The sequence below is a fragment of the Geotrypetes seraphini genome, chromosome 8 (genome assembly GCF_902459505.1).
Source record: "Geotrypetes seraphini chromosome 8, aGeoSer1.1, whole genome shotgun sequence".
Taxonomy (NCBI): Eukaryota; Metazoa; Chordata; class Amphibia; order Gymnophiona; family Dermophiidae; genus Geotrypetes; species Geotrypetes seraphini.
In genome coordinates, this window is record NC_047091.1 from 151,398,934 (window position 1) to 151,426,040 (window position 27,107).

At 44.2% G+C, this 27,107-nt stretch overlaps 1 protein-coding gene across 13 annotated transcripts in view; it reads left to right on the top strand.

Annotated features, from left to right (window-relative positions):
* The window catches only part of NCOR2 (nuclear receptor corepressor 2), an 844,184-nt gene that overhangs the window by 669,793 nt on the left and 147,284 nt on the right, over positions 1–27,107 (top strand). For all 13 annotated transcript variants that reach the window (XM_033955736.1, XM_033955745.1, XM_033955746.1 and 10 more), the window contains exon 20: positions 16,788–17,277. In XM_033955736.1, coding sequence (XP_033811627.1) covers positions 16,788–17,277 — 490 coding nt within the window. The remainder of the gene's footprint in view (positions 1–16,787; positions 17,278–27,107) is intronic.

Genomic DNA, 27,107 nt, shown 5'->3' on the forward strand with positions numbered 1-27,107 from the left:
AATCATTCTCAAAAAACAAATCACAATTTTCCAAGAAATAACAACTATGCTAGCTTGTATAATTAGTCCACAATATAGGAGGCTAGAACTGCAAATTTAACTGAAATATTTCACTGGTAATTATTCGAAAGAAAGAAAATAAAGATGTGGCTAGGTGGGCCCTAAACTTAACTTCATTGAGCTATATACAAGTAGCATATCTCATGTCATATCTACAGTTTGCTCTTTGACGGAAATAAATTTTGACAACTACTGAGGTTCAAAAAATACATATCTACTCCCTTGATAGTGCATAACACATTTGCAGGGGTATCTCAAAACAAACGTTGCCTCCAACTGCATAACCATGAGCCTCAAAATAAGAAACTGTTTTTTTAACATAGAAACATAGAGTATGATGGCAGAAAAGGGCTGTCGGCCCATTAAGTTTGCCCACTCGAAAAACCCACTCCCCTAAGCACTTCCTCGAAGTGAACCCACATGTTTATCCCATTTATTCTTAAAATCAAGCACGTTGTTGGCCTCTACTACCTGAAGTGGAAGATCATTCCAACGATCAACCAACCACCCTTTCGGTGAAGAAATACTTCCTAATGTCACCATGAAATCTCCCACCCCTGATTTTTAGCGGATGCCCTCTTGTTGCCGTAGGTTCTGTAAGGAAAAAGATGTCTTCTTCCACCTCCATACAGCCAGTAACATATTTGAACGTGACACGTCTCGATACATTCTCACTACTTTTGACATAAATGGAACATCTTTATATTTGAAAAAAAGCTTAAGCATCCATTCCCTGTATGAATCAATGGCAAATTGTACAAGTAGTGTAGCAGTAACCGGTATCTCACTATCACCAGTGCAGTATATCAAATGTTAAATAAACTTGGAAACTTGGATTATGAGCATTCTGCATAACAATGGGGTGGGGTGGTAAGCAGAACATGGGCGGACTCTAGAGTTATCCATAGGACTGGCTCAAGTGACTGTGACCCCCCACCTCCACCACTATTGCAGTCTGTTTATCTCTCTCTTCTCTCCCTCCCCCCCCCCCCCCGGCAGTCTGGTATCTCCCCCCTCCAGCTGGGCCAGGTGAGGCACTGGCTCAGGACACCGATGATAAAGGGTGTCTATCTCTCTGGGTTTTTAAGGTATTGTGATATTGGCACCCTGGGCCTGGGCCTCACCTGGTCCATAGGAAGAGCCAGCCCTGTTTATCTGCATTGTGGCAAAAAGTCCTAAGTTTTGCTGATGGCTTATCTGGCCAGTAGACTAAACATTATCACTATCTGACTAATGCAGCTGGTCAGTGCTCTATCCATTCTCTGCCGGCTGCTAGTGCTAAATGTCCAGTGTTTAAGAAAAAAACCACAAGAGCTCAGTATCAGGCCACCACTTTGAAGTTTGTTTTTTTAGATTTTTTTCTCCTCTCAACGGCATAGGCAAAGGTGGATATAGTAACTCTTGCAGCTTGGAATGATTTCAGTGGGTGCAGTAATTAATAGCTCTTAAAAATTTCTTTCAGGATCAGTGCTGTGCATGTACGTAAGTCTCTAATGAATGAAACACAGAGTAAATTGAAGCTGAACAGATTAACCTAGCTATTCGTCCTCCAGGCCTGGATGTCATGTCTTATTTGTGGATCTGCTGCTTTCTCAGCCGGTGTGCTCAGCCCATAAACTGTATTAAGTCTCAGAGGAATTCATTTGTAAATACAAATCAAAGTTCAAGCAGGCATGGAAGTGAAATCTTCAAAGTGTTCCTTTAAATCCTGCTTAAACTAAACTGGATACCGAGGACCCATTTGCTTATAGTGGATAGTTCAAAGAAATGTTTGAAAACTCTTCTGCAGCTTTTGCTATAAATTCTGTCTCCACTATTGTGGGGAGACGGGGGTGCATGCATGCATCCATTATCACAGATTTAAGGAGTATATGAAATCTTAAACTTTAAGAAAGGTTTGGGGACAGTTTTATACATGTACAGCCAAAGCAGAATCTTTGTTTTGTTTTAGTTAAGTTTACTATATTAATAGAAACACCAAATAATGTACAAAATACACAACGAGCGTTAAAGCAGGAATAAACATTGTGAGGCCCTTTTACAAATGTGTATTGAGCCCTAACATGGGCTTTGGGTGCCAAAAAAGCTTGCCATAGGAGGTGCTAAAGCATCCTGCAGTAATTTTCCTGTTTGTGCATGCTAATTGCATTTCTAATTATTCCGGGGGACGTGGTAGGGGAGGGGAAGTGCTAACTAGTGCGGTCACATTAGTGTGTGCCAGCTGGTTAACACTGGAGCTCTTTCTTAGCACCTCCTAAACAGGAGGCAGTAAGTGCTCTCACTTTAATTATTTGCAGTTACGGCGTGCTCATTACATTACATTACAGATTTCTATTCCGCCATTACCTTTCGGTTCAAAGCGGATTACAAAAAGAGTTATGGAAGAAGGGTTACAACGTTAGATCAGAGAAGGTTTCCAAGAGAGGGAAAAGTAGGATCTCGGGTTAGGGAGGGGATGGTAAGAGGGGGGTTAAGCTTTATCATGGTATTAAGATTTATTAAGGGATTTCTTGAAGAGTATAGTTTTTATTTCCTTTCTGGAGTATAGTTTTTATTTCCTTTCTGAATATCTTGTAGTCTGGGGTTGTTGTCAATAGGTTGGAGACTTGGTTGTCTATCTTCGCTGCCTGAGTGGCCAGTAGTCCGTTGTATAGTTTTTTCCGTTTTACTTCTTTGATTGGGGGGTAAGTGAATGGGGTGTGTGTTTTTCTATGCCTGGTAGAGGTGGTTTGGATGAGGCGGTCGTTTAGGTAGATTGGGCTGTCTCCATTTATAGTTTTAAATAGTATACAGTAGAATTGAAATTGTATTCTTTCCTGGATTGGAAGCCAATGAGAATTGATGAATGCCTCAGTAATGTGATCATGTTTTTTCAATGAATAGACGAGTCTCAGAGCTGTATTCTGAATTGTCTGTAGTTGTTTAATCATTATTGCAGGGCAGGGGAGGTAGAGGATGTTGCAATAGTCTAGGATACTTAGGATTAGAGATTGTACTAGGAGCTGAAATTGTGTTTTTTCGAAGAATTTTCGGACTTGTCTAAGGTTTCTCATAACTGCGAAAGATTTCTGTATTGTTTTGTTAATTTGTGGTTGCATGGTACAGCCTTTGTCAATAGTCATACCTAGAAGTTTTAGGGTGGTTTGCAAAGGGTAGTTGATAGAGTTGATTTCTAAGTTGGTTATGGTTGGGATTTTGTTATTTTCTAGGAGGATGAATTTAGTTTTTGTCTGGGTTGAGTTTCAGTTTGTGGTCTCCCATCCAAGTCGTAACTGTAGCTAGAGTTGTGTAGTGTGTCCGACATTAAGAGCATTGGTTGGTCGAAAGGAATGAGGATGGTGATGTCATCAGCATAGCTATAAGAGGATAGGCCTTGTTTGTTCAGGTAAACGCCAAGAGAGGCCGTATATAGGTTGAAGAGAGTAGGGGACAGTGGGGACTCTTGTGGAACGCCGCAGGGGTTGGACCAAGGTTTGGATTTTTTTTTGTCTGATTTTACTTTGTATGTTCTGCATTTTAAGAAACCTTCAAACCATGAGTATACTTTATCTGAGATGCCTATTGAGTCCAAGATTTGCAGTAGGATGTTATGGTCTACCAGGTCAAATGCCGCTGTCGGGTCCAACTGTATGAGCAGCATTTTTTTTCCAATGCTGAGGTGTTGTCTTGCTGTGTTGATAAGGGAGCCTAGTAGTGTCTCTATGCTGAAGTTAGTTCTGAAGCCGGATTGCGTGGGATGGAGTAAGTTATGGTCCTCGAGGTAGTTGGTGAGGAATTTGGCTACTAATCCTTCTGTTAGTTTGATATATAGAGGTATTGAGGATATTGGTCTGTAGTTGGATGAGAGGTCTGTTGGTCCTTTTGGGTCTTTTAAGATTGGGGTGATGATGATTTCGCTGAGGTCATTCGGGAAAATGCCATCTGTGAGCATGGTTTGTATCCAGTGTAGGAGTAAGGTACGGAACTTAGTGCTCGCTGATGACAGGAGATATGGCGGGCAGTGGTTGAGTTCACATGATGCGTGGCTGTACTTATTGTAGAGTTTGTTGAATTCGGTCCAATGTATCTTAGGGAATTGGGACCAAGATCTGTCTGCAGCACAAGATTCATTTTCTGTGGGGAGTATTGTGACTTCGAGTAGGTGGGTTGGGTTACTAATGAGAGTAGCTCTGGTGGTTGTAATTTTATTCTTGAAGTGTTCAGCTAATGACAACGTTGATGCACGATCTGCAAATCAAAAAATTGAGGATGCTCTATTTTCCTGTCATGGTAAAAATGGGCTTAGCCTGCTTAATGCAGGACGTACTAAGTTCCCTTTTTTTTTTTTTTTTTACTGCAGCTTAGTAAAAGGACCTCTGTCTAAATTAAGGGATGGTATTCATGGTACTGATCTGGTGGAATAGCGTGCTCAGATATTTGCTAAAGCTTGACAGACAAAAAACCAGAGTGATCTGGTTTAGAAATGCTAAGGAAGGAACGTTATACAATATTGTTTTACATTCAGGCAAAACTTTAATATTTGAAAGGGAATCCCGAGTATTGGACTAAAAATCAACATTAGAATCGCAGGTGAACTCTTTTCAAAAGAATATATTTTTAGACTGAGGCAACCCCATGCTATTTGCTCACTTTTAGCCCTCAGAATTTTAGGGTTATTGTCCAAGCCATCATATTACCACAACTTGATTATTGTAACTCTGTTTCTCAAGGGACAAGTAGGCATTATATTCTTACATGTTTGTGATGTCATCCATGGAATCTGGTATGGACACGGCCAAGTGTACTGATACTTTAAATCTTTAGACAGTGCCTATACTGCGTGCATGCAGGTGCCTTCCTGCCCAACATCGGCTTGCAGGACCATCAGGTCTAAGTTTTCTGCAGAGCTGAGAAGCTGTCTTTGGTATCTTCTCAGCGTATGCTTGGAACAAACCGCCTTACTCGGTACGTCGGGATCCGTCTCTGGCAGCATTCAAATCCATGCTAAAAGTCCACTACTTTGATGCTGCTTTTAAGTTCTAACTCCAACCTACTTATAAAGCATATCTGTTTGTCATTCCTTCGTTAGTCCTCCACCCTATCCATCTCATCATTCCCTTTGTAATTCCCTACCTGAGCAGCATATAAAGATTCATCCTGTTTATCTGTCATAATTAACTTGTAAGCTCTTTTGAGCAGGGACCATCTCTTGTGTGTTCAAAGTAAAGCGCTGCGTGTGTCTAGTAGCACTATAGAAATAATAGTGGCCTAGTGCCTAACACTCAGTAAGCCTGGTTCTGAGTGGTTGTAGAGACTCAGCATTAAAGATAGTTTTCACAGCAACCTGTGAAATGCATATATTTGAGGAGAGAACTGTTGACTAAAAGGCTTCTTTGGATCTCTTTAAGACCTTTTTGAGGCTTTGGGGAGAGTAATAAGGAGAGAGGCCTGGAAAACTCTTAAGTCAGGCCAAGTGTGCTATACTTTTTGGGAGTATGAATCCTCTCACCCTAACTGAAAAGCACTCCTTGAGGAAAGACCTTTGGCAGGTTTCAGCCTCTTAGATTGAGACTGAACTCTGAGGATTTTCTTAGAAATCAGACTCCACAAGTAACCCTTGAGGTTAATTCCTTCCCTCCTAGCCCATGGCGGAGCTTTTTTTTGGCTCTTCAGCCAACCAGGAACAGGGACTTACTTTGGTAGGATTTTTCTGTTCTTTCTTTTTTCTTCCAGGTGTAAGTACTTCTGTAACCACAGTATGGCTGGGAAACATCATGTCACCAAGTTACAGCTTCTGTCTCTGTGCAGACAGAAAATGTTACCCAGGCAGAGGGAGCGTTTCCATGTGCAAGCTGTCTTCAGCTTGAATCCCTCATGAAGGAAATAAAGGAACTGAGAGAGGAGGTGTCAAGATTGAGAAGCATCCATGAGAATGAGAGGTACATTGATGAAATGGTTCATGAGGCGTCAAAGATTTCCAGCAGTGAAGAAGAGGCTGTGCTGAGGGAAGACAGCTGGACTTAGATTACAGAACCCTGCAAGATTGGTACTGTGACACTACCTGCCTTTGAACTGAAGAACCAGTATGCTGCCCTGGAAGTGGAGGAGATGAGAGCATCCCAGTGAGAGGAAGGACCAAAGCATGAAATCCCCAAAATTGCTGGATCCATGACCACTAGGAGACGTCAGGTAGTGGTGGTTGGCGATTACCTTCTGAGGGGTACAGAAGCGTCCAGACCAGACATGATGTCTCAGGAGGTATGCTGTCTGTCTGGTACCAAAATCCAAGATGTTATGGAGAGATTGCCAAGACCCATCAAGCCTGATGTCTATTATCCGATGCTGCTCATCCACGTTGACCTAATGATACTGCCAGGCACCCCTGCAAACGTATCAAAACTGACTTTGTGGCTCTGGGAGAGAAGGTGAAGCAGTCAGGGACACAGATGTTATTCTCATCCATCCTCCCTGTCGAGGGTAGGGGCTAGGTCAGAAATGCATGCATCCTGGAAATAAATGTGTGGCTATATGAATGCTGTTGAGCAGGGCTGCCCAAGTCCGGTCCACGAGATCTACTGGCAGGTCAGGTTTTCTGGCTATCTGCAATGAATATAAATGAGAAAGATTTGCCTGCACTGCCTTCTTGGTATGCAAATGTCTCTCATGCATTTAATTGTTGATATCCAGAAAACTTGACCTGCCTGTAGATCTCGAGGACCGGACTTGGGCAGCCCTGCTGTTGAGAGTGTTTTGGCTTCCTGGACCATGGGATGATTTTACAAGGGCTGCTGAGCAGGGATGATAAACATTTATCAAAGAAGTGTCTTCGACAGCAGGCTGGCTAACTTACTGAAGAGGGCTTTAAACTTGAAGTGATGGGGCAGGGTGATCAAAGCCCCCAGATGAGTATAAGCTCTCAGGTAAGTAAATCACTGAATACCTCTACACAGATGGGAAAAGGCGGCAATATCTGGAAACTAGTATATACTAATGCTCGAAGTATGGGAAATAAGATTCTGGATCTAGAAGCTGTGATGGAAGAAGATGAGTTGGATATAGTGGCAATCCCAGAGACATGGTTCATGGAGAACCATGACTGGGATGTACCGTATTTTCACGCATATAACGCGCGCGTTATACGCGTTTTTCCCTACCGCGCATACCCCTCGCGCGTTATACAAAATTTTTTTTACATAGTTCCCACCCCGCCCGACGCCCGATTCACCCCCCCCAGCAGGACCGCTCGCACCCCCACCCCGAACGACCGCTCGCACACGCTCCCACCCGCACCCGCATTCACGATCGGAGCAAGAGGGAGCCCAAGCCCTCTTGCCCGGCCGACTCCCCAACTCCCTGACAATATCGGGTCAGGAGGGAGCCCAAACCCTCCTGGCAACGGCGACCCCCTACCCCCACCCCGCACTACATTACGGGCAGGAGGGATCCCAGGCCCTCCTGCCCTCGACGCAAACCCCCCTCCCTCCAACGACCGCCCCCCCCCCAAGAACCTCCGCCCGCCCCCCCCAGCCGACCCGCGACCCCCCTGGCCGACCCCCACGACACCCCCACCCCCCTTCCCCGTACCTTTGGTAGTTGGCCGGACAGACGGGAGCCAAACCCGCCTGTCCGGCAGGCAGCCAACGACGGAATGAGGCTGGATTGGCCCATCCGTCCCAAAGCTCTGCCTACTGGTGGGACCTAAGGCGCGTGGGCCAATCAGAATAGGCCCTGGAGCCTTAGGTCCCACCTGGGGGCGTGGCCTGAGGCACATGGGCCCAACCCGACCATGTGCCTTAGGCCGCGCCCCCAGGTGGGACCAAAGGCTCCAGGGCCTATTCTGATTGGCCCACGCGCCTTAGGCCCCACCAGTAGGCGGAGCTTTGGGACGGATGGGCCAATCCGGCCTCATTCCGTGTTGGCTGCCTGCCGGACAGGCGGGTTTGGCTCCCGTCTGTCCGGCCAACTACCAAAGATACGGGGAAGGGGGGTGGGGGTGTCGTGGGGGTCGGCCAGGGGGTTCGCGGGTCGGCTGGGGGGGCGGTCGTTGGAGGGAGGGGGGTTTGCGTCAAGGGCAGGAAGGCCTGGGATCCCTCCTGCCCGTAATGTAGTGCGGGGTGGGGGTAGGGGGTCGCCGTGGCCAGGAGGGTTTGGGCTCCCTTCTGGTCCGATATTGTCGGGGAGTCGGCGGTCCTTCGGGGTGGGGGTGCGAGTGGTCCTGCCGGGGGGGGGGGATGTATCGGACGTCGGGGGGGGGGGCATCAGGCTTTCAGGATGGGGACAGACCTTCAAGGGGGACAGGCAGACCTTCAAGGGGGGACAGGACTTCAAGGGGGACAGGCAGACCGAAGGGAGTGAAAAAGCTATAAAATAAACCCACTAGCGTGTCAATGTGTTGAGAGGAAGAGGTGGTCTGGGAAATTCTGCTGAGAAAACTCCGGGTCCAGCGCACGGAGAGGCAGGGCAGTGCACGGAAAGTCAGGGAGGGTGAACGGATAGTCGGGACAGCGCACGGAGAGTCGGGGAGGGCGAAAGGAGAGTCGGGGTGGCCAGAGGAGAGTCGGGGCGGGCAAAAGGACAGTCGGGCTGCATGCGCGGTATACCCGTGAGCGCGGTATACAAAAGTTTTTGTACATAAAATTGTGGTTTCTGCGCGCTATACCCGTGTGCGCGTTTTACACGGGTGCGCGTTATCTGCGTGAAAATACGGTAGTTATACCAGGCTATAATCTGTTCAGGAAAGACAGGGTAGGAAGAAAAGGAGGGAGTAGCGTTATATGTTAAAGATCATATTAAAGCCACACAATTGCAGGATCTGCAGGGCAAGGAAGAGGCACTGTGGATCAATTTAGAAAGAGGGAATGGTAAATATATTTACATTGGTGTGATATACAAGCCTCCTTCACAGATGGAAGAAGTGGACACAGTTTAGTAGTAGACATTCAGAATATATCTAAAAATAAAAAAAGGAAAACTTTTACTAATAGGTGATTTTAACATGCTGGATGTTGATTGGCGTATCCCTATTGTGGGGTTACAATGCACAAAGGGATGGGAGGGAGGGATAGGTATAACATGGTGGGAGAGTCGGTGGTGTTTCGATGCACAAAGGGATGGGAGGGAGGGATAGGTATAATACGGTAGGAGGATCGGTGGTGTTCCAGTGCACAAAGGAATTGGAGGGAGGGATCTTAACTAGTGCTTATTTTGGGGGTAGGGCTTATATTAGGACCTACCCTAAAAATCATGCTAGGGCTTATTTTCGGGGAAACATGTAGTCTTATTCTTTTAATAATTCCTGTACTTTCCCTAGACTTGAAAGAAGAAAGGGGCCCACCCTACTGAAGTATGCTGAAATCTGGGCTTAGCGAGTTCTAACATAGGATTTTCCGGTGTACTAAGTCCAGATTTAACGTGGCACTTTTACGTATAGGATATTTTCCATTTTTTTAATTTCAAGTTGCACGTTAATGTTCACTAGATGGGCCATTTGGCCTTTATCTGCCGTCATGTTTCTATATGATTACTTCGGATGGGCAGACTAGATGGGCCATTTGGCCATTATCTGCCGTCATGTTTCTATGTTTCTACATTAGTGCATTGTACCTGTAAAAAATTAATGCAGGAGCCCTTATTCCCTCCTGTTTTAGAAGATGTAAGGGCTCCTTTGATAACTCTGCATTAGCCAAGTTGGTATATGCTAATAATGATATACTACCTGGTTTATGCTTCTATGACCATTCTCTGACCATGGCACATCTCTTCCAAAAAATATTTTGAAAAAGTAGCTAGTGTGCACAAACAAGCAAAACGCTTACCATAATTATTTGTGTTTTCATCAATTAATTTAACGTGCTGACATTCAGTGGTTTAAGTCAGGGTGAAGAGGTTGGATTAATTTTAGTAGATTCAGTTTTTATCTTTGATTTGCTGTTTGTTGTGTGCGTGCGTGTTGGAATTTTGTTTTGATGTCTTTGTATGTTTTTTTTCTGAGTATTTATTATTTTTGAATCCTTTTTGAATAGCATCTTTATATACTGCCTTGTCCTTTCCAGTTGATAAATCCAGTATTTGCTTTAAAACTAAATTAAATCACCTTATAGTTGACATCTGATGGCAGAAATAAAGACAGTATTATGTACAAGACTTCTAGTGGTGTCAATGTCTGATTGCTTGGTGAGAAAAATATGAGATCAGCATCTCAAGGATGAAGACTTGGCATATCCTCCAAAATATTCAGGGAATAAGATTTTGAGGAGTTTTGGAATGATTTGCAGATCCTTTGATACAGAGTTCCTTTGAAGTGTTTCCCTTGCAAATTGCTGCTCTTGGTGTTCTTCATGCAGCAGTCAGCAGAGCATGACTAGATTCTCACCTAACATGACCATACGTCCCATTTTGAATGGGACCATCCTGTTTTTAGGTAGCCTATCCTGTTGGCCCCAAGCACAGCTTCGGGACGCCAAAATGTCCCGTTTTCAGAAAGAGAGCAGCCCATTGTAACAAATTTTTAAAAAGGCGCTGTGCTTGAGGATAATGGGATGTGACTTTACAAGCAGCAAGCCCACAAGCCTGCCCCCACCCATGCCAATTCTGACATCGGAGAGGAAGTTCTGGGCCAGCCAATCGCTGCCTGGCTGGCCCGGAACTTCCTCTACAACGTCAGAATTTATGTCGTGGGGGGGGGAAGGTTTGTGGGTCTGCTGCTTGTAAAGCCGCTTCACACACCTAGCCTGTTGCTGTGTTGGGGAAGCAGTAAGAAATTGGCAATGGTGGTTTGAAGAAATCATCGGTGGTGGGGGTGGTAGGGCAGGGAGAGAGAAAGAAAGGGGCAGGGAGAGAAAGAGAGAGAAAGAAAGAAAGAAAGAAAAGGGGCAGGGAGAAAGAAAGAAAGACAGATATCTACAATGTTATTACCTAAAAATTAGTAGATGTACCGTTTTGAGGGAAAAAAAATAAATGATCACATTACTCTCACCAGAACTTGAGAGGCCTTTGCTATGTGTTCCCACAACTAAAGGTTACTGTCCCAGAGCCAAGATGCCAATGTTTAATTTGCTTTGTATAAAAGGTGCTGGTTAATGGTTCATATTCAGTAGATAGCAACTGTCTGAGAAGAATTAAAGACTCATGTCAGCACAATGTACAATGGAAAACCAAATCGGTGGTAATTTTGCTGGATACCTTGTCTCCCAGTTTGAGGTTTTCTGGTATAATGTTTTAGTAGTTTCTTTTCATTTACAAAAGATGTGACCCCTATCTCAGGTTCAGAAAACTTTTAAAAGCATTTCTGTACCAAGACAGGGAGCCAACCCTTAAGTAACTGAAATGGTAATTATAAAAGCCCATTTCTAAACTGTCTAATGCAACTCCTGGGGCATAACAATGAGCCAAAGATGACCTACTTGAACTTGTAACTATGACCTAACTGTATTAATAACTGTACTGACCTACCTGTACTAGCAACTTTATTGAATATCCATGTCAAACTGTCCATTGTAACTTCCTGGGCAACCAACCCAACCTCTTGTAATGTAATCCGACCTTGAACTGAATAGGTAAAGGTGGAATAGAAAACCTGATTAACATAACATAGGCAGGCTTGTCTTGGTTCATTCCTCAAGAGCTGCAAGTAGACCAGGTTTTCCGGATATGCTTAATGAATATGCATAAGTAGGGTTATCATATTTGTGAAGACAAAAAAATATGAGGACATATGGCCCTGCCTATACTCCACCCACAGCCCTGTCCACACTCCCCCCGTTTCCTTGGCCCCCCTCCCCATCCTCTGTACCCTTTTAGTTCTCTCTCTGACTCTCACTCTCTCCAACTCTGCTCTCCCATGGGTGCTTCTCTCTTTCTCCTTCTAACCCCCCTCTCCTCTGGGTGCTTTTTTTCTCTCTTTCTTTCTCTCTCTCCCCCACTCCTATCGAACACTATCCTACTCCATGCTCTTTTCTCCAGCACTCTCTCCTTTCCATAATGCTTCTCCAGCCCCCTTCCCTCCCTCTTCTGAAGCTGCTTCTCCTCATGACCTCTCAAGCTCCTTACTCCCCCATCTACCTTTTTCCCAGGCCAAGCCACTGTAATTTAGCCAGTAGCAGCCACTGTAAGGTAGCCAGTAGCAGCAACAACATAAGCATGCTACCGCTGGTCTGCCCCAGAAGCCACCTCTGCAGCGATTTCCTGATCCTGCATAGGCGGGACTTGCAGAGGGATGACTTCTGGGGCAGACCGATGGCAGCAAGCTGCCTTAAGATTTAATTACAGCAACCAGGCCCAGGGAGGAGGGAGGTGGGGGAGTTGGGAGAATCAGCTAAACCCGAACAGACTCCCCCAACAACAACAACAATCCATACAATACTTGAAAAAGAGGATATGTCCAGGTTTTTTCAGACATCTGGCAACCCTGTGCATAAGAGAGATCTGCATCTGATGGATATAGTGGGTATGCAAACCTTTCTGGTGCATATTCATTAGGGGTATCCTGAAAATTTGGCCTGTTTGCAGCCTTTGAGGGCTGAACTTGGACAAGCCTGCAGTAGAGCATTTTCTCTTCTCAACTCAGCTTTTTATTGTGGGTGTGGGTCTCACTGGAAGTATTCCCCTACGTTGGCTTCTAAAGATTTCAGTATCTGTATTCTGTAAATGATCCATATTAACTCCATTTCTCTCTGTAAGTCGCCTTGAACCTTTGTAGGTATAGTGTGACACACAAATTACAGATTAGATTAGATTATTCCTTTTTATTATTGGAAGTCAAACAACTATGTCATTACTGACTCACCTGTTATAATATCCCCCACTAGTAGTTTGAGGCAGAGGGAAAGAGTGACTACAGTGGGCCCTTCAAAAGTTAGTAGTAAAGGGAGATTTTGACTCAAATGCTAAACTTTCACTGTACAGAATTCTAAGCACATGGGACCCGATTCTAAAAACATCACTCTACCGCTGCCTAACATAATTCATTGGTTTAATTGGTGCACTAATTGGCTGCGCAGATTAAAAACCAATTAAAACTAAAAAAAAAAAAGAGAGGTGCTTAAGGGTGCCTCTAAGAAGGCCACCTTTATTCCACGTATGGTGGCGCCTTATGACGTTTAATGCCACTGTAGCTGTGCTTAACGCCAGAAATTGCATTAGGCGTTGTAAAGCACCTCCATAGGCGCGATTCTCATGAAAGGTAGGTGCTTGAAATGTAAGCCTTTAAAACCCTGGCCTATATTTCCAACGCCTACTTTTCATCTGCTAGACGTACACAGTGCTGTACATTAAACATTCAGGAAATAGTCCCTGCTCAGTAGAACTTACAATCTAATTAAGTGGTCTGCTAACTCTGATTATATCATGTCCTGTAAATTTTCATCACATGATCTAATGCCTTTATGAAGGCAAATATTTAAATCCAAAAGGAATTTATCTTTGAAAATCAAACTTTGCACCCATTGTTTATATGAGTTGATCCCACAGGGGAATGTACAAAAGGAGGATTGAATTTCAGATCTCATACTCGTATGTTAACTCTCCTGTCCTCCCTGTATTCTTAGGAACATCCGTTTTACCCACAGTAAGGCTTGACAATTTTTGAAATCCTGTTTTACACAGATAAAGTAATATTTAGCCATGTAAAATGTTTTAAAAACTCTCTCCTGGGGATCAATTCTTTAATTACCTGTAGTCTACAAATGCATTTTCAAAAGGAAACACATATGGGTTAGCAAGGATCAAGGCTAGACTATGAACTTTTCAAATATGTGCAAATACAACCATGGAAAATCTGTATAGGGACTTTCAGACTGAGAGCTGCACATGGACTTCCCCTCATGCAGGGAAAGCTTTGAAAATTTCCCATTAAGGACCAAGTTTATTGTAATTAATGTGGTAGAGTGCAGCTTACTCACTGTTCACACCAGTAGAAAATAGGCATGTGTGTGTAATTTTTCTTGAACACAGAGCTCAAGCTCATTACATAAATAAAACAGTATTGAGAAATTGTAATTCGCCTTGAGCTTGGATTTGGAAAGGGAAATAATTAAATGCAAATCATTACAATACAAAATACTGTATTTTTTGCTCCATAAGACGCACCTGACTATAAGATGCACCCTAGATTTAGAGTAGGAAAACAAAAAAAAACCCACATTCTGAACCAAATTGTGCACTAACATATACCAGGCTTTGCACCCAGCCCCCCTCCCCTACTAATTGTAATGTATTTTTTCCTTTCATTTTTCATATACACACAGCAGATATAAATTCTCAAAACTGATACATTTTGATCACTAAATTGAAAATAAAATCATTTTTCCTACCTTTGTTGTCTGGTGACTTAATTAGTTTCTGGTTGGACTTCCTTCTGACTGTGCATCCAACATTTCTTTCACAATCCATCCCCAGCCTCTTTGGGTCTCTATCTCTTTTCTCTCTGCTTACCCTTCCCAGATCCAGTGTCAGTTCTCCTTTGTACCTACCACCACCTTTGTTCCAGTTCTCCCTCTCTCTCCCTCCTCTGTTATGATCTTCCATCTCTCTGTTCTTCCTCAGGGTCTCATCCCCTCTGTCTCTTCTGTCTGCACCTCCCATAGTCCGGCATCTGCCTCCTGTCTTTCCTGTTTGGTCCAGTCCTCTCTCTCTCTCTCTCTCTCTCTCTCTCTCTCTCTCTCTCTCTCTCTCTCTGTCTGTCTTTCTTCTGCTTACAACCCCCCACCCCCACCCCATGTCCAGCATTTGTTCTCTTTTCTTCCAGGTCTTTCTCTGCCTCTCTCTCTCTCTTCTTCTTCTTTCCTCCCTCCCTCCCTGGTCCAGAATCTTTCTACCTCTCTGCAGTCTTTCTCTCTCTTCCCTCTATACACCCCCAAGCCCAACATCTGCCCCCTTCTCTTTTGCCTCCCCTTTGTTTCAGGTTTCTCCCTCTATCTCTCTTCCTTCTGCTATCATTTTGAGTCCTCTCTTTTCTCCCCCCTGTAGTCCAGCATCTGCCCTGTCTTCAAGTCTGTCTTCAAGTTTGTTTTCCCGCTCCTCCTCAAGGTTCTTTTCTCTCTCTCTTCCCCCCCCCCACCCGTGTTTAGATCCAGCGTCCCGCTGGGGCACTCACAACAAGCGGGGCCTTATCTTTTGGTAAAGTTTCTATGTAACTTGAAGGAGTGCACTGTGAGACATTTTCAAGCCGTTCCTGAAGGGCTGCTAGGAATTTTGGATTTTGCATAACCTGATCTGCCAATTTTTCTGTTTTTTCACCATTTTCTAGTAAGTTTGAAGCAGTATTTTCTGTTTTATTGTTTACTGCCAACCTTGGAATCCACCTTCAAATTTATCTCTCAGGTCGCCTGTGATTGAGCCCGTACTTTTCCCCTTCTCCTACTTCACGCCACCTCCGATGCATTTCCATAAAACATCTTTCCCCTCAGCTGAAATTACTCTGCTGGAAACAGGAAGTGGCATCAGAAGGAGCGGGACGCAGATGAGGGGAGGTGATAGGATGCTGGAGGTAGTTTTCCACGCTGTGACTACCACTAGGCTAATTATGGCAGCCTGCAGAGCAAACCTAGCAGGCTGCCATTGGCCTCCGAAGCATGTTGCTTCTGCTGCGGTCCCGCCCCCTCCTCTGACATCAGGGGCGGGACCGTGGCAGAGGCAACGTGCTTCGGAGGCCAATGGCAGCCTGCTAAGTTCACTGGGCAGGCTGCTGTAATTAGGTCAGCGGCGGTCACAGAGTGGAAGACAACTTCTCTCTATGGGTCAGGAAGCAGCTTGGAGGTAAGGCCCGCTCATCGTGAGGGTAGGACGCTGGATCTGGACACCACGGGTGAGAGTGAGAGGAGGCTTCGGATGCTCACCGATGCTAGGGAGAGCCTTATGGGACACGGGCATTTAAAACGGTTTGTCGGGGTAGGGTATTTTTTTAAAAAGTACCTTCACAGCATAAGACGCACAGATATTTCCACCCACTTTTGGAGAAAAAAGTGCGTCTTATGGAGCGAAAAATACTGTAAATCAGTGAGTCTTACTGTTGTTTTACTGTGTCACACATCATAATGATGAATGTGTGGAGGTGTGTGCATAATTCTATTTATCTTTTTTTTTTAAAAAACAAACTCCAGAAAATAGTATGCAATTTAAAGAATACATTAATTCAATTAAAAACAATACATGCTCTTATGTTTACCTCCTGTCGTCTTGGCTTGCTGCAGTGGGATATCTCTGTTCCTAGTGTCTTTTGCCTCAGATTTGACATTACAAACACCGAATAGAAGGTGATTTCCAAGAATATATGAAACTAAGGAGAAAGTTAGAAGCAGGATGAATCTGATTAAGCAGTTTGCTTTTGTTTTTTTGTTTTGGCTTTTTTTTTGAGCATTCATGGAGTTTCTCTGGGATTTCTAGCAGTTGTTCTTTTTATTCCTGGAAATCCCTGGACAGTCTGGTGAGTTGACATCCCTACCATCTCACCCATGTTAACACAAAGCGTGGCTCTAGTTCTTTCTTATACCTTTTGCATAAATGGATTTGTAATTTTGATTTCCCTAACAAAAGTTGGGATTTCTTTTCCTGGAATGCAGTGGAGCAAAATCAGGACTGGGTTGGGTTGAAGTGGGTGAGTTGGCAATGGTGGCTCTAGTTGAATATGAGAGAGAAAGTGATTGTGAGCAGGTTCCATTTTGTACCGTGCTAACATCCAATGTACAGTAAATTCATAAGTGTTCATACTTTTTTATGGAATTGAAAGAGTAATTTATTTAATTTCCTTTCAGGTGCTATAAACAACAGCTCAGACACAGAGAGTGTTCCTTCTCCAAGAGCAGAAACCAAAGAGAGTGGACAGGATGAGTCAAAATTGATAGCTGGGCCAAGAAGCAGCAGCTGCCCTGAACTTGCTTCTATGACTGAGGATGCTGCTATTTCACCTCCAGAAGCTTCAGACCAAGCCTCCAGTGACGAAAGGCCACCAGAGGAATTGGTGGTGGATGCTATAAAAAAAGAACCGGAGTTAGCAGACAGGCCCTTTGAGGAGCCCAGCCCAGGCCAAATTAAACAGGAAGAGGCAGAAAATTGCAAAGAAAAGATAAAGCTGAGCGAACCAAAAGCAGAGGCCAGCATGGAGAAAGCAGAAAGCACCATAAAAATGGAAAAGAAGCATGGCAAACATTCCAGCAAAAATCCAGGGCTGCATGCAGACAGCGACTCTAGCGCCACCTGCAGTGCAGATGAAGCAGATGAGGAGGAGGGCACAGACAAGAGCAGGTAAAATAGTGCAGTATCTGAGGAATTTATATGCTTCTGGGGTGCCGTTTTCAAATGAAACGAAACACAACCAGAGCTTATTTTGTTTAATATGTGGTAAATCATTCTAACCTATGACATAACACAGTTTTAAAGTGTACTAAATTATTTTTAACGACTAGTGAAATGGCAAAAAAAATTTAAAAATAGAAAAGATATAGTTTTGTATAGGATGTCTCAAGTCATAAAGTAGATATTTAGGTCCATGCATGCAAAACTCTAATGGAATTTTAGAAAAGGCTCACTGAACGTGTGGAGGTGCATTTTCGATAGGATCTCTAAGTCTGAGTTTGGACGTTTTGGGAAAGATGTCCAGAAATCCAGTAGAGAAAATGTCCATTCTCAAAACAGCAAGATGTCTAATTTTTAATTTATTTTTTGAAAATGACTTCTATAGATGTTTTGGTCCTTAGTATATCTATCATTTTTGACCATGCTTGAATATAAATACATCCGTATGAAAAGTTAAAATTAATGATTTTTCCATTCAAAGATGGACTTTCTCTTCAAATCCCTCTTAAACTTAAAAATCTAATCAAAGTGGTACCCTCTCTAAAATTATTGGGAGTCATATTTGACTATAAATTTACTTATATATTAGTACAGTGGTCCAACGTTGCTTCCATTGACTGCGCATATAAAAGCTTTAGCAAAATTGTTAGAGCCCGCGTCCCTGAACATTTTAATCCACTCCTTGTTATTTCTTGTTTAGATTACTGCAATGCCCTCCTCAAAGGCATAACAAAATAGGAAATAAGAAGACTCCAAATAGTACAATACACTGCAGTAAAAATTATATTTAATGCAAAGAAATACAACCATGTTACCCCTCTTTTACATAAAGCTCACTGGTTACCAATAGAACATAGGATCACCTATAAAATTCTCCTACTAACTTTTAAAACCAGAGAAAAGAACCAGCCAGAATTCATTAATAACCTACTTATCCCCTATAGTCAAACAAGGACTTTAAGATCTACAGCCCACAACCTTCTTACCATCCCTTCATTGAAACATATAAGCACAATGAGGACTACAATTTTCTCTTGTTAGCACCCCCTCTCTCTGGAACAGTATTCCAAATTACTTACATCAAGGAAATTAGACAACTTCAGATAGTGCAGAATACAGCTATCAAGATTATCTATGGGGCTAAGAAATACGATCACGTTTCACCTCTCCTGTTCAGCACGCATTGGTTACCTGTTGAACATGGAATTAGTTGTAAAATCTTACTTTTAACTTTTACAACATGTTTAAATAATCAACCAGAGTTCATTGATAGACTTTTAATTCCTTACAGTCCTTCAAAATCGCTTTGTTCAATGTCACAGAACCTTCTTGTCATACCATCATTAAAATCAATCAACATGTTGCATTCCAATAATTTTGCTGTCACTGCCCCTTCTCTTTGTAACTCACTGCCCAATCATTTGCGCAGTGAATCCGTAATAAATCAATTTAAATCAAAATTAAAAACATTCTTGTTCCAGGATGGTTTTGGACAATAACTGTCCTTTTAAGGACAAAAACAAGCTTTATCGCTTTTTACCCTAACCTGTTGTTTTTTTCCCTTTTATTGTGCTCTTTTTTTCACAATTGTAGTTCTCACCTCTCTTCCCTGCTGTTTGAAGTTAGTCCATACATCTTATTATGCGTCTTACTAATCCATTTTGGTATTGTTTAGTATCCCTAACTTTTAAATTTGTTTTTATGTAATTTTTATATTGTATACCGCTTAGAAACCTGATTAAGTGGTTTAAATTTTTTTTTAATAAACTTGAAACTCTTGCCAACTTTAAGGTGAAGTTAAAGACATTTCTCGTTCTCGATGCTTTTGTAATATAAACTGCCCTTTTAAGGGTGACTTAGATCCAAGAAAGGTTTTTACCTTCAGTCCCCTCTCCCTTTGTTATTCTTTCCCTTGCATGTTCTCTTTCTCTCTATCAATTGTAGTTCTAACCCTTCCTTCTCTTTTGTTCCCGTTTGTCAATGTCAACGTCGTTAAAAATTGTTATTACTCCCTATTTGTTTTTGTTTAAAATATATTTTATTTAGTACTTTGTTTTAGCGTTTATGTACACCACATAGAAGGCTTGATTGGGCGGTATAAGAAATTTTAAATAAACTTGAAACACACAAAAGCAAGTTTTCCTCCAGGCAGCCTGCATTCTTAGTAAACCGTTCAGACAGCTGAGCATAGCTATGGGGCTCTTCTAAGTACATTACACTAGTGATTTCTATTCCGCCAATACCTTGCAGTTCAAGGCGGATAACAAAGGTTTTCAAGAGGTTACAAGATTTGTGACATAGCATAAGAGATTCGTTCAAATATAACTTGTGCCTCACACTTAAACACCACTGTAAATGTAGGCTGCTGCTCGAGCCACACTTCTCATTTAATTAACAATTCACAAGCTAAGTACTACTACAATAATGATATAAGGAAATTTTTGTAGTAAATGGCTACAGTTAATAGTTAAAATAAAACAAAATAAAATTTTAAGTAATTAATAATAATAAAAGAATAAAAGGACCGATGATAGCTCACATTAAAGTTATATGCCCAAAAATACATTAACGGCATTATAACTGTGAGCGCTTGAGTTCCATTACGAAATTCTTTTATTATAAAGGTCTATGAGGAATTTTTAAATGAGAAGTGTGGCTCGAGCAGCAGCCTACATATACAGTTGTGTTTAAGTGCGATAGCATAAGAGAAGTCATAAGAGTTACATAAGAATTACCAAAGAGTTGTCGAGATCTTACGGTGATAAATGTGGGTAATTAGAAGCATATTAGAATTTGTTGGGTAATTAGAAACATATTAGAGTATATTAAGGGTATAGAGTGGGTAGGTGGGGTTTGGGTAGGAACTGGTCGTGTTAAATAGGTTTTATGTATTTTTTGAACAGTAGGGTTTTAGTTTCTTTCTTGAAGGTTTTGTAGTCTGTGGTCGATGACAACAGAATGGTGATTTGTCTGTACAGTTTAGCTGCTGTGGTAGCTATTAGGTTGTCATATAGTTTTTTTTGTTTGACATTTTTGGATGACGGGTGTGTAAATAGTGAGTGGGTTCTCCTGTGCCTGCTTGAGGAGGATTGAGTTAGTCAGTTATTCCAGTAGGTTGGGCTTTCTCCATTAATAGCCTTGAATAGTAGGCAATAGAATTTGAAGTGTACTCTTGCTTGTATTGGGAGCCAGTGTGATTCATGATATGCTTCTGTGATGTGGTCATATTTTTTTAATGAGTAGATGAGTCTTAGGGCTGTATTTTGTATTGTTTGTAATTGTTTTATCATGGTCGCTGGGCATGGGAGGTATAGTATGTTGCAGTAGTCTATTAGTCCAAGGATAAAAGATTGTACCAAAAGTAGGAATTGTTTCCTGTCGAAGAATTTTCGGATTTGTCTTAGATTTCTCATGGTCACGAATGATGCTTTTATTACTTTGTTGATTTGTGGTTGCATGGTACAGCCTCTGTCAATTAGTACTCCCAGAAGTTTTAGTGTGGGTTGAATGGCGTATGAGATCGAGTTTATTACTAGATTTGTTAAGGTAGGAGTTTTATTGTTTTCTAGGAAGATGAAGTTTGTTTTGTCAGGGTTAAGTTTTAATTTGTGCTCTGTCATCCATGTTGCTACTGTTTCGAGTGTTCTGTGTATTGTGCTTGTCATGGTGGGTTCTGGGTGGTCGAAGGGGAGGAGAATAGTGATGTCATCTGCATAGCTGTATGAGGTTATGGCCTGTTTGTCTAGGTAGGAGCTGAGGGAAGCTATGTATATATTGAATAGTGTGGGTGATAGGGGTGATCCCTAGGGAACTCCGCAGGGGTTGAACCATGGTTCTGATTTTTCTTGTTTTGTTTTAACCCTGTAGGTTTTGGATTGTAGGAAGCCTTTGAACCATGAAAGTACCTTTCCTGAGATTCCTATGGAGTCTAGTGTTTGTAGGAGAATGTCGTGATCAACCAGGTCGAAGGCTTCAGAAAGGTCTAGTTGTATGAGCAGGATTTTTTTTTGCCTGTACAGAGGTGTTGTCTGGCAGTGTCCATTAGTGTTCCTAGTAGGGTCTTCGTGCTGTAGTTGGCTCTGAAGCCAGACTGTGTGGGGTGGAGTAAGTTGTGTGTATCTAGATATGAGGTTAAGGTTTTGGCTACGAGGCCTTCCTTCAGCTTGACGTACAGTGGGATCGAGGCTATGGGTCTGTAGTTCGATGGTTGGCCCGTTGCTCCTTTGGGGTCTTTTAGTATCGGAGTTATGATGATTTCACTGAGTTCTTGTGGGAAATGGCCCTCTAATAGTAAAGATTGTATCCATTGTAGAAGCAGGGAACGGAATAGTGTACTTGAGGTTTTCAGTAGGTATGGGAGACAATGGTTAACGTCGCAGGCTGTGTGGCTGTATTTATTATATAGATTGTTAAAGTCACAGTATCATTGTATGGGTGAGAAATGGGACCAGGTTCTATCTGCTGCGACTGGTTCTTTTTCTGTGGGGTCTCTATGTGAGTGGGGGATTCCATTGAATGTGGCTCTGATGTTTGCGATCTTGTTTTTGAAGTATGTGGCTAAGAGGGTGGCTGAAGGAGGGGGGAGTTGCTGTTGGCCATGTAGGGTGTGGTGTCTGTGAGAACTTTTAGTAGTTGGAATAGCATTTTTGTGTCTTGGGGTCCTTCTCCTATTTGTTTTGAGTAGAATGTCTTTCTTTTTTCTTTCAGTTTTTGTTTATATTTTTGATTTATTATTATTTTACATGCTGTTTTTGTGAACTCTTGGCTGCTTTTTCTCCATTTTCTTTCTAGTTGTCTACATTGTCTTTTGAGTTGGAGTAGTTCATTGTCGAACCACTTGTCTGATTTTCTGAGGAATTTGGATTTGGGTTTTTCTGGGGCTAGTTCATCCAGGGTTGCAGTACTTAGATGGTTCCATTGTGAGATGAAGTCTTTGGATGTGTAGTTTTGGATTATGGTATCTGTTTTTGTCCAGAATGTGGTGGGATCTATATGTTTGCGTGAGTTGTAAGTTGTTTGTTGAGTGATTGGAATGCTTTTGTTACTGGTCCAATTGATTTCGAAAGAATATGTGTACTGATCAGACCAAAGGTAACGGTTCCATTTTCCATTTGATGTTTGTGTGGTTGTGTGGGCTGTTGGGATATGGAGGCTGCGATGTCGAGTTGGTGTCCTTTTTCATGTGTGGATTAAGGATCTAAGATTTTATATGTTAAGGCCTCGAGATATGATAGTAAGGTTTCTACATTTTTGCAGGATTGATTTTCGATGTGGAGGTTGAGGTCTCCTAGAAGGAGGCTGTCGTTAGAGAGTTTCGATATATAAATTCTTCAAATATTGGTTTAGCTGTGTTCCAGTTACTTTGGGTTATGTAGCATAGTATGCATGTTAGTGTTCCTTTAAGTGACGTGCTTGAAAGTTGGCAGGCTAGTAAATCCATGTATTGGTTGGTTGTTTTGTCTTGTATTTTTAGGTTTATGGTGTTTCAGGCTATGATGGCAATTCCTCCTCTTCTTTTATTTTCTCTGCAGACTAATGCTAATTTGTGGCTCTTTGGGCAAACTTCAGTTATTCTGGGGTCTGAGTCAAAGGTAAGCCATGTCTCTTTGAGGAAAAGGCAGTCTAGGTTATCTTCTTCTATCCAGTTTTTTATGCGTTCTGTTTTAGGGCCTATGGCTCTGATGTTCACATATGCATTCTTGAGAGTGGTATATTCTATTGGTATATTGTGAGTTGTTTTCGGGTATATGAGTGATCTTTGGTGGGGTTGTTTTATCCCAGGACAAGCAGGCAGCATATTCTTAACGCATGGGTGACGTCACCGACGGAGCCCCGGTACGGACCTTTTTAACTAGAAAGTTCTAGTTGGCCGCACCGCGCATGCGCGAGTGCCTTCCCGCCCGACGGAGGAGAGCGTGGTCCCCAGTTTCTTCGTTTCCGCGGAGCAAAGAAGACACATGTGCTTTCAACGGCCGTTGAAAAGCTAGTTTCTGCCTTCCCGCTCGCGTAATTTTTAGTTTTTCTTCTAATTTTTCCTTTCGGATTCCCTATTTTTACTTACAAAAAAATAAAAATAAAAAAACTCATCCAGTTTTCTTTATTTTTTCAGGCCGGCCCCGGCGGGGCCTGTTGCCACCATACAGGCCTCCGGATTAGATTTTGCGGAGGCCGTGTTTCCCTTCATGCCCCCTCAACCGGGCTTTAAGAAGTGCCAGCGGTGTGCATGCCCGATCTCTCTCACCGACCCGCACAATTGGTGCCTGCAGTGCCTGGGTCCAGAGCATCGGGCTGACTCTTGCACCCGCTGTGCTACGCTTAAAAAGCGCACATTAAAAAACAGGCAGATCCAGCAAAATCTTTTATTCGGTACCGGATCTGCCATGGAACCTGCTGCGACGTCGACGGCACCACAAAAGTCGGCACCCACGACGTCGACACCACCTGACCCTTCTTCGGGGTCGTTGGGCCCAGGTAAGCCGGCTAAGAAGCCTTCCACTTCCCTTGAGCGCCCTCCTGCCACGGTTGCGACACCGGCCCTCCCGGCACCGCACCGACCCCGCAAACGCTTTGCTCCGATATCGGTGAGTGCCTCATCATCGGCCTCCTCATCGCCGGAGCGTAGAGCGGCACCTATGGTACCGAAGAAGAAAAAAGCGGTACCGGTGCCCCCCCTGGATGACCGCATCGGGGCCATACTCCAAAACCAATTACAGGAGCAGCTCCAGCAACAACTCCAACAACTGTTGCCGGCGTTGCTGGCACCGCACCTTCCGGTACAGGACCGGTCCGAGCCTCGCACTGTCCCATCGGTGTCGACCCCCTCGGTACCGATTAATACCTCCATGCCGGTGCTCTTGGCTGAAACACCTACAGTGCATACCCGTACTGCTGCCGACCCTTCCCGGTCCCAGGAACGACATCGGTCTTCCTCTCCCGGTATCGCCTCGGTGCGCTCAGGCAAATCTCTCTCAAAGACCCGCCATGCCGAGCCTTCCACACCGATGTCCAAACGTGCACACCCTGACGTTAGAGACCCAGACTTGTGGGAAGACTCCCTGCACGGTACCGAAGAGGACGCTTCGTCAACCGACGAAGAACCCTCCATGACCGATACCGCCTTAAAACCAGAACAATCCTCTTTTTCTAAATTCCTTAGGGAGATGGCAGCAGCTCTTTCCATCCCCTTAGAGTCCGACTCTAAAAAGTCTCAGGCTTTCCTCGATGCCCTAGACTTTGAGCAACCTCCCAAGGAATTTCTAAAGTTGCCCGTCCACGACATCTTACGGGAAACTTTCTATAAAAACTGGGAGACTCCCCTCACTGTTCCCGGGGCCCCTCGCAAATTGGATAGCTTGTACCGGGTTATTCCAATCCCAGGGTTTGACAAACCTCAATTGCCCCACGAATCCCTCCTGGTGGAATCTACTTTGAAAAAGTCTCAGGGTTCCAGTGTATATGCCTCCACCCCTCCTGGCAGAGAGGGAAAAACCATGGATAAATTTGGTAAGCGCCTTTTCCAAAATGCCATGCTAGCCAATAGAGCCAACAACTACACCTTCCACTTCTCCTTCTATATGAAGCATCTGGTGCAACAGCTCTCCTCCTTACAGAAATACCTTCCTGAACGTAAGGTCCCTCTTTTCCAGCAACATATTTCCAGCCTCCTCCAACTCAGGAAATTCATGGTTCACTCCATCTACGACTCATTTGAGCTGACCTCTCGCGCATCTGCCATGGCGGTGGCCATGCGACGTTTGGCATGGCTGAGAGTCTCTGACCTGGACATTAACCACCAGGACCGCCTGGCTAACGCACCTTGTCTGGGTGATGAACTCTTCGGAGAGTCCCTGGACTCAACAACCCAGAAACTCTCAGCACATGAGACCAGGTGGGACACTCTGATTAAACCTAAAAAGAAGACTCCACCTGCTCGCACCTACAGACAGCAGTCTTCATACCAGCGCAGGTTCTCAGCCAGACCTCTCAACCCGCCTCAACAGCAGCCTCGCCGACCTCGTCAACAGCATCAATCTCAGGCTCGCTCACAGTCTCACCAACCTGCCAAGCCTCTCCCTCTGTCAAAACCATCTCAGCCCTTTTGACTTTTTCCTCCAGGGCATAGCCAGTCTCCCACCATCATTGCCTCTTCCTCAGCCTATCGGAGGTCGCCTCCAAATCTTCCTCAGCTGTTGGGAGGTCATCACATCAGACCAATGGGTCCTCAACATCATTCGCCATGGCTACTCTCTCAACTTCCAAACTCTTCCACCAGACAATCCTCCCGTAGAGTCTGCTTCTCACTCCTCCCAAACCCCCCTCCTCCTGAGGGAGGTCCACTCCCTCCTTCTTCTCAATGCCATCGAAGAGGTGCCTCCGGACCAAAGGGGTCAGGGATTCTACTCCCGCTACTTCCTGGTTCCCAAGAAGACAGGAGACCTTCGTCCCATCCTCGATCTCAGGGACCTCAACAAGTGTCTGGTCAAGGAGAAGTTCAGAATGCTCTCCCTTGCCACGCTTTACCCTCTTCTCTCTCAACACGACTGGCTATGTTCCCTGGACCTCAAAGAAGCCTACACTCACATCCCAATCAATCCGACTTCACGTTGCTACCTACGGTTTCAGATACAGCACCGTCACTATCAGTACAAATGCTACCTTTTGGCCTCGCTTCATCGCCCAGGGTGTTCACCAAGTGCCTTATTGTGGTGGCGGCCTTCCTCAGGTCTCACAACCTCCAGGTGTTCCCCTACTTGGACGATTGGTTGGTGAAAGCACCTACGTCTCCACTTGTGCTACAAGCCACTCATCACACCATCTCTTTCCTCCATCTCCTGGGGTTCGAGATCAATTACCCCAAGTCGCATCTGCTTCCCACACAGCGACTTCAGTTCATTGGAGCAGTTCTCAACACCACACTAATGAGGGCGTTTCTCCCCTCCGACCGTCAACGGACCTTGCTCCACCTCTGTCGTCAGGTGCTCCTTCATCACTCCATTCCTGCCCGACAGATGATGGTCCTCCTGGGCCACATGGCCTCGACGGTCCATGTGCTTCCTCTGGCGCGACTCCACCTCAGGACACCTCAATGGACTCTTGCCAACCAATGGTCACAGACCACGGATCTTCTTTCTCATCCCATCTCTGTGACATCGTCTCTTCAGCAATCTCTTAAATGGTGGTTGAACTCCTCAAATCTTTCCAGGGGTCTACTCTTTCATCTACCCCCTCACTCCATGATCATAACCACGGATGCCTCCCCCTATGCGTGGGGAGCTCACCTGGGAGATCTACGCACCCAGGGACTCTGGACCCCTCAGGAGCGTCAATATCACATCAATTTCCTGGAACTCAGAGCCATGTTCTATGCTCTCAAGGCCTTCCAGCACCTTCTCTGCCCTCAGGTCCTTCTCCTGTGCACAGACAATCAAGTCGCCATGTACTACATAAACAAGCAAGGCGGCACCGGATCTCGCCTCCTTTGTCAGGAGGCTCTCAGCATCTGGACCTGGGCCACGGCCCGCAATCTCTTCCTCAAGGATGTCTATATCCAGGGCGAACAGAACTCCCTGGCCGACAATCTCAGCCGCATCCTTCAACCTCACGAGTGGACTCTGGACCCTTCAACACTCCACTCCATCTTTGCTCGCTGGGGCACTCCGCAGGTGGACCTCTTTGCAGCGCCTCACAACCATCAGCTACCCCAGTTCTGTTCCTGACTCTTCTCTCCTCATCGTCTGACCCCAGATGCATTCCTGCTCGACTGGACGGATCGGTTCCTC